General features: G+C 34.6%; 2 protein-coding genes across 2 annotated transcripts; one reads left to right on the top strand and one right to left on the bottom strand.

Moving 5' to 3' along the window:
• Nucleotides 1-1,589: 1,589 nt before the first annotated feature.
• Nucleotides 1,590-2,939, top strand: LOC133809491 (ethylene-responsive transcription factor RAP2-10-like). The gene has a single exon (XM_062245954.1). It carries the CDS (start codon nucleotides 2,060-2,062, stop codon nucleotides 2,636-2,638), a length of 579 nt encoding a protein of 192 aa, XP_062101938.1. The 5' UTR covers nucleotides 1,590-2,059; the 3' UTR covers nucleotides 2,639-2,939.
• A 1,279-nt stretch (nucleotides 2,940-4,218) lies between these two features.
• On the bottom strand, nucleotides 4,219-7,752 carry LOC133809475 (CBS domain-containing protein CBSX1, chloroplastic-like). The gene is made up of 8 exons (XM_062245953.1): nucleotides 7,293-7,752; nucleotides 6,049-6,136; nucleotides 5,877-5,941; nucleotides 5,381-5,429; nucleotides 5,160-5,212; nucleotides 4,797-4,912; nucleotides 4,644-4,701; nucleotides 4,219-4,542 (listed from the first exon to the last, which is right to left on the bottom strand). Exons 1-8 carry the CDS (start codon nucleotides 7,530-7,532, stop codon nucleotides 4,471-4,473), a joined length of 741 nt encoding a protein of 246 aa, XP_062101937.1. The 5' UTR covers nucleotides 7,533-7,752; the 3' UTR covers nucleotides 4,219-4,470.
• Nucleotides 7,753-8,002: the final 250 nt, after the last annotated feature.

The raw sequence follows: 8,002 nt of genomic DNA, 5'->3' as shown, positions 1-8,002 counted from the left end.
GATAATTTAAATAATTAAATCATATTTATTTAAAAATAATAAATACATACATATCATTTTTTTATCTTATAAATTTATGTGATAGTTTATTTTTTATCAAGTGATTGTAGCTTTTTTTCTTCATCAAATTCACCAAATGACATTGTGAGATACATTATAAACTAAAAATAATTGATCCATGTATACTACTATTTAGACTATAATTTTTTCTATTCTTATTTTATTTTTATTATTAATTTCTTTTTAAATATGATTGTATTTTATATATCTGTCATGTAGTTATGTAAATATATGTTTATGTCAACGTTGTGTTTAAATGTAATATATGTAAAAATTATTGATATAAATATTTATATATACTATACAACTATAATTCATTTTATTATTTATATATGTTTTTTTAAATAATGAACCCATTTTTATTAAAATTATAGAGATTGCTTACAACTTTAAAACTAAATAAATATACATTACACACATTGTTTGCACCTAGCATTTATTTTAAAATTGAACATGAGTAACTTAGTTTGTAAATTACTTAATTGAGAATATATGATGGCATGGGAGAGGCATGTATATAAATATTCCTATTTATATATAAATCATTTTAATTATAAAAAAAAGCTTTAAACAAAATCATAAATGGAAAAAATATGTGTTCATTTCACCAAAATATAATAATATTTTTTAATTACCAGAAAAAGAAAAAAGAGAAAGAAAAAAAAAAGAGATTCTTTTAAGAGTCCTCTTCTTTTAAATATGCAATTCCCAAAATGTTACTATAAATTCACGTTTGTCCTAATATTGATATGACTTTTTACAGTAAAAAGATTTATTCCACAACCAACAGAACCAATCACTATTCAACCTGGTAAATCTCAAAAGTAAAAAAAAAAAGTGAAGAAAAATAATAATTAATATTTTCTTTATAAATAGATGCTAAGCTAAGGAGGATGTTGACATTATAAATATATTAAGCCGCCCCCTGAAAAAAATAAAAATAAGATTTCATTATCAATATTATTAATTGGGCCGATTACAATGAGAAAATGCCCATATTACCCCTAATTGAAACCAAAATAACATTGTTACAAAAAGGACAAAAATGCCCATCCACTCAAATCGTTATTGCGTAGAGGGAAAGTCAATTCCTAACGGTATCTATCCACCGACCACCGACCTACCCTTTGCCACCTCTCTCTAACAAATTAAAACAAAAATTATTTCACAAAAATTAAATAAAACTCAAAAAAAAAAAATAATAATAATCCAAAGATTTTTTTTAAAAAAAAAATAATTGCTTACCGTGAAAATTGACATTTCTTTTTTCTCAACCTTTGAATTCCACCTCACCTGCCCACATAAGACACCACCCATTACCCCACCACCACCACTCAGTAATTAATAAATAAATAAACAAAAATTAATATTGTTGTTTTAATAAATAAATAAATCGAATTCATTTTTCACTTGGGCAAAACAGAGACCTCATAATATATATTTATATATATATATATACAGATATCTATTAAGTTTTACAACCTGTGTTCCTCGGACGAAGTCCTCAATAACCATTACCAATAAGGAAACCCAATATATATTTTTTTCATATAATTATATATTTTTTTTTTTTGTGAGATTGTGTCGGTGAATTTGGATTTTCTGATTGTTATTATTTTTATTTCATTTTTTAAAAATAAAAGTGGGTTGGAAGAAATAATCAACGTGGAGGCTAACCCAGATGACAAGCATAGTGGCCAAGTAGCATGAGAGGCCTCCTCCTCTTCTTCTTCTTCTCCCTATTCTTTTTCAGTTTTGTTTGGTTTTTTTTCCCCTAAAAACCGAACTTTCTCTTTTTCTCTTCTCTAACCTGGCTCTGGTTCTGGTTCTCGCGTGTCTTCTACTGGTTTAGATTTTACATTCTTATGAAGATTCAACCACTACCCACTATTTCTTAGACCCAAATTCGAACTGGGTCGGTCTCAGAATCAAGAAATATTAACCAGAGAAACAAGAGAGAAGAAAGTATTAAAGGGGGAGTCTTGCAGTGGAGGCGGAGATGGAGACAGCTGGACCGCCACCGAGAGAAACGACACGGAAAAGAGCTGGTGGTGGAGGCGGTGGGGGTGGTGGTGTTGGTGGTGGCGGAGAGAGGCAGTACAAGGGGATAAGGATGCGGAAGTGGGGCAAGTGGGTCGCCGAGATTAGAGAACCCAACAAGCGTTCGAGGATTTGGCTCGGTTCTTACTCCACTGCCGTGGCGGCGGCTCGAGCTTACGATACGGCTGTGTTTTACCTGAGAGGACCCTCTGCTCGGCTTAATTTTCCTGATCTAGCTCAGGAAGGCGGTGGATGCGGCTGCGCCGCCGACATGTCGGCGGCTTCAATTAGAAAGATGGCAACGGAGGTCGGTGCCAGGGTCGACGCGCACCAAGCCGCTATACGCCACCACCATCACCATCATCTTCACAATCACCACCATCTTCACAATCACCATCATAGCCAGTCGGATTCAGGCGAAGGCGCCGCCGAGGAGCTGAAACCTAGCACCGGGTTCTTGAACGGGGTCGACTTGAATAAGATGCCCGAACCGGAGAACTCGGACGGTGAGTTGGAGTGGGATAGGAACTCGGATTAGGCTAAAGAGAAGGAAAAAAAAAGGAGCAGCCTTTTTTGGTTTGCTAACGTGCGCCGAATGAGGTTATGTTTTGACGGCTGAAGAAATGATGACGCCTTCTTTACTTTCATTAATTGAACTTGTAGTTTTCCACTCCCTCTGCTTTCTTTCTTTCTTTACTTTCTTCTAGTTTTTCTTTTTTAATTTTTTAGTTTTTAGTTTTTTTTGTATGTCGACCAAGAAATTTTGGCCTTTGTAAAAAGTGATAAGAATGTAAATTAGCTTCAGCAGAATTAAGTATATTTTCCACCTTTCTTTTTTAGTTTTAAAATTTTGGTTTAATGGGGCTTTCTATTTTCTGTTTGAGTTTTCTTTTCTTTAAAAAACCCAATAAAACAGGGTTAGTTTTAGGAGCCAATTGAACACTAAGTAATTTTGAATTGGAAGAAGGGATAGTAGGAACAAAAGAAGAAAAAAAATAGGGCCTACAATATGGCATTTTGGTACAAAGAACCAGGCTAACCACTAAAGCTAAGTTAATATAACTAATATAAAGAGGATAAGATTTTTGAGAGTTAGGTATTTTCTGGTTCTCATACTGTAGGTGATTGTGAATTTGGGGCTGGGCTTGTTGTTGTGGTGGGGGCAAATGAGCTAAGAAAAAAAAAAAGAAAGATTGCAGGTGGTGCACCCATCATCATGATGATTGTTACCACTCGATTGGTTTATGTCTCCCTTGGGGATTGGGGTTCAATTTTTTTTTGCAAAGGGGGTCAAAAATCAAAATAACAATGCCTTTCAAAGTCTTCAGTTACTCCCACTACAAAGACAATAATAATATCAGGATGAGCTAGCTATACTATACTAACTAGTTTGTTTGTTTAAAGAGGCCTAGAGAATTTTGATTCTGGTTTGAGCTGTAATCCATGTTTTGGTTAACAACTCCCAATCCCATGCTAACTTTCCAGTATAGGACAAGTATTTGGTCCTCAATTACCGGAACATTTCATGCTTTTCTATGTAATAAGAGATATATATATATTTATATTGACAAACAACTTCCCAAATCTCAATGATGTAGATGTTCTAGGAAAAGGAATATGTTTCTCATTTAAACCGTTTTACTTTACCCTTGCTAAGGGATAACCTCGAGTTAAAAGACTTACCAAAATAAATATATTTTCTTTCAATTGGACAATCATTTCATACCAAATTTAATGAAAGCTTATGCTATTTGTTTAATAATAAACATTTGTTTATCAATTTTACATAGTCAACTTTCTACCCTTTCAGCCATCTTTGTCAACCTTATAGCTCAACAAACCAGTACTTGCTCTTGGTTGAGCAACTCCTGTTCCTTCTGTTCAACCACTCAGTATTAAAACTGATTTATATATGCAGATACAGTGTTAACTAATAACTACACACCACATGCAATGCAACTCTTCCTCTGCTCAACACTGTTGACTATCATACCTAATTCAGCTACTGAGATACATTTTTATGAGCAATTGGGATACTATAAAAGTATATATAGTAGCATGACATTACAGTTTAGCTAAGTCATTGTTTAGTAATAAAAAAAAATCGCAGCAGGCCCATACGATATAATTCATAGTTTTTCATTCCTTTCTTTCTTTCTTTCCCTTCAAAGGGCGGTGGGGGTTGACAAGCATGGGTCCATTTAACTTGGAATTCAACAGTCGTATCATTAATGTTGAGAAAAATGTTGCTGACGTTTTTATACAGACATAGACCAAAATTGTACACATAATAAAGCAGCCAACCTCTTCTAGAATGCACTTTGAAAAGCTTCTTACTTGGAATCTCTACTAACAATCTCTCCATGTCTATTATTCTTTTTCAATGGCATGTTTCATTTGAAGGGCAGCTCTTACTACGTTTCCTCTTGTAATAATCCCAACCTTAGCAGAGTAAAAAAAATCTCTAGTCAAAAGACCAGTCGAAAATTGAAAAACATGGTGGGAAAGATTGAAAATTGAAGGAAAAAGATTGCATCTCTTACCAGATTCCCATCAGCATCTACTACAGGAAGTCGGCGGTATTTGGTCTCGAGTAGTAATCTGACATTTTATGTGATGTGGAAAAAATGATGTTTAGTTTCTGTCTAAAGGGTAATTTGAACTTAGAAGAGATAGAGTTAGCATGAAAAAAAAACCTTGCAGCATCTTCAAGATTAGTGGTCTCGCGAACAACAAGAGGAGCTGGGGTCATCACATCACCAACCACCTTGCCGTTGGTTTTACTCAGCAAGTTCTGCACCTCGTTAAAAGTCTGCGGTAAAATTTTCAACAATAGCACTTTGTGAGACAAGTTAAATTTGATGCCCACTTAAAACGATATTTACCGAAAAGCACAGTAAATATAGAGTGGATAAACTAAAATTTTTAATTAACTCTAAACCTAGCTCACTCAAAACACCATAATTTAAATGAAATCCGTCTTAGAATATTTGAAAATAATTTTGACAATGAATGGCTGTATTAAATTATTAACTTTAAGAAAAACATCTTTCACTTACTTTCCAAGTGCTGTCTACTTCAGGAAACATGCCAGTGTCCTGTCGTCCACCACCTATTTTGAAAATTAGGAAATTGTGAATTATGCAAGAGATGACTTAAAGCATACAAAAACTTTCCAGCCTCATTAAGTTTTAATTTGCCTAATACTAAAAATCCATAATAATTTTTTTTATACAAGCCCCAAATATATAGCAAACAATAGTTTTGTGTACTCAATTACCGAAGATAGAGTCCAGTGCTAGCAAGTCATAATCTGAAACAACACCAACCTGCACCAACAAAGAGCCTTCAAAATTATTTCCACACAAAACAAGTATACCCAATTAACACACAAATTTAGTAACTTCAAAAAATAATACTTGGAGAGCATCCAGTATTTAGTCCTTTATAACCTACTAACTTCAACGTTAGTAGCACAATAGTAAGAAAATGATCTGACATTTCATCATAGTTTCGAACTTAAGCACTTATGCATAAACAAGGACTTAGGGCCAACATAAGTACCCCATTCTTCCAATTTTAGATTAGATCGATTGATTGATCAAAAGTCAAATTAAATGTATGTGTTCCAATATTGCAAATGAAAAATGAATTGTGAATCTGGAACTGGAATCTAAAGAAAGTTAAGAACCAATAATAAATGATACATGAACACACTACTTTGGATCCACTGATATATGTACTAAGATAAGACCTCATAAAGATGGGTAAATTACCAATTTCCAATCCTCATCAATCACAGGAAAACCAGTGATTCTGTTCTCCACAAGAGTTTCTAGTGCTGTACAACAACACCACACATAAATATGTATAAGAAGAGTAAAAAAAGAAAAAGAAAATTGCAAGTAGAGAAACATGGACTGACAGAAAGTTAATTATGGAAAATACCTTCATCTACAGTGGTTGTAGGTTTCACCACATGCAAATCATCTTTTTTTGTCATAAAATCACCGACTGTATAAACTCCACTTTTTGCCTACACAACATATATTTATAAGTCAAGAAAATGGAATCAAATGCCAAAGAAGGTAAAGGGCAAACCACAACTCACGGTGAAAGTTACTATTTCGAAGCTAAAGCTGATTAAGAGTGTGCTTCATAGGTGGGAGATGTAAAAAAGAAAGGAATCTGAGTATTAATAGATAGATATCGGGTACCGTTGTCGCTTGGTGAACAAGGTTTTGTGAGAAAATTAGGCAATGTATCACAAATTTTCATTTTAAGCCAATTTTTCACTCTTCCAAGTGCGTTTAATGTTCATAGTACAAATAAAATCTTCTCACTGAATACCAAACACAATTAAGAGAAGAGTATTAACCCTCCTTCTCCTCCTCTCCCTCCCTTCCCGCATATCTACACAAACCTAAGATATACCATCACCAAAATTGACTCTTTGGTTCACAGTAGTTAAAGAAACCATCTAAATAACACCTCTCTCTTTTTTCTTTTTTCTCTTTTTTTAACTACCCACCCGAGACCATAAACTATAGAAAAAATTATTTAAGTGTCTAGAAGGGACTTGAACCTCAGACGAGCAAACCACATCCATTTATTTTTTAAAACTAGGCTCTCCTGCCTAACCTTACAATATTTGGGACCAAAAAATTATAGCAATTGCTATGTAGGTATTCAGGAGAGACTCGAACCTCAGATCTTGTGGGAGTTAATCACATGCCACACCATTCGAGCTGCCTCTTGTGGGAGCTAATTACATGCCACACCATTCGAGCTATCCCAGGCCTTGTGGGAGCAATCCACATACATGACCGTTTGAGCTACCCTTTGTTGGTTCTAACACCTCTGTAAACTATAACAATGCCTATAAAGGTAACAGGGAGGGAATGGAACATCTTACTTCCAAACCACATACCTGACCGCTACCCTTCTTGGTTCTAACACCTCTGTAAACTACTCTACATTGAAAACACTCCAAAACTAACACATTCCCAAGCTCCTACTACACCCACTCATTTCGACAAAACAACACTAGCCCATCAAAATAAATTTACTCACATACACATTTAAACCGCCTTCAAACCTCAAACTCGAAAGAAAACTCCATTACAGACTAGTAAAATCTGCGACAAAATTAGTAAAAACATCAAACACCAAAGAGGGTTAGAATGAAGTACCGGTACAGAATTGGCTGTCAAGGTACAGTTAGCAGCGACGACAGAGGACCTACGGAGCCCGAAGACGAAATTGGAAGCCGCGCCGCTGGAGAGCGAGGGAAGAAGTCGGGGAGCGGGACGAGATAGAAAGGGATATGGGAGACGGCAAGTGAAAGAGGGAGGAGGGAAAGCAGAAGAAGGTCTGGTGGCGAGGTGAGCGGTAGCCATGGCTAGAGAATCAGCAACTCGAATGGAGCCCATGGTTGGATTGGGTTAATGGGTTCAACTTCAATTCTCTTTTGAAAAACCAACCGAAGGGCTTCCAGATTCCAGAGCTTCCTTCCCAGTCCAAGGCACCAGAAATCTACAGATTTTATTTTTAAAAATAAATAAAATAATTGAACAAGTAACCGACTTCGCAACTTGCGAGTTTGATTGTGACCTGGGATGATTAATGGAGTTGGTTTTTTTTTTGTCTTGGTCATCAAGCCTACACAACCCAAAAAAAAAAAACTATAAATATTATCCAAAATTAGGAAATAGTCAGAATCAACCAAAAAAAACCAAAAGCATATCAAAATTATAAAAAAAAACTAAAAGCTAAAAATATGCCCAATATATATCAAAGTATATATAAAAATATACTTAAATTAAACTAAAAAGTATATATAAAAACTCAACCAAAAACATTTTCGAAAACATACAAAATAACACAAATATACTAATACTCA

Source organism: Humulus lupulus, chromosome 1 (genome assembly GCF_963169125.1).
Source record: "Humulus lupulus chromosome 1, drHumLupu1.1, whole genome shotgun sequence".
NCBI classification, from domain to species: Eukaryota; Viridiplantae; Streptophyta; class Magnoliopsida; order Rosales; family Cannabaceae; genus Humulus; species Humulus lupulus.
This window is presented reverse-complemented; position numbering and strand designations above follow the sequence as displayed.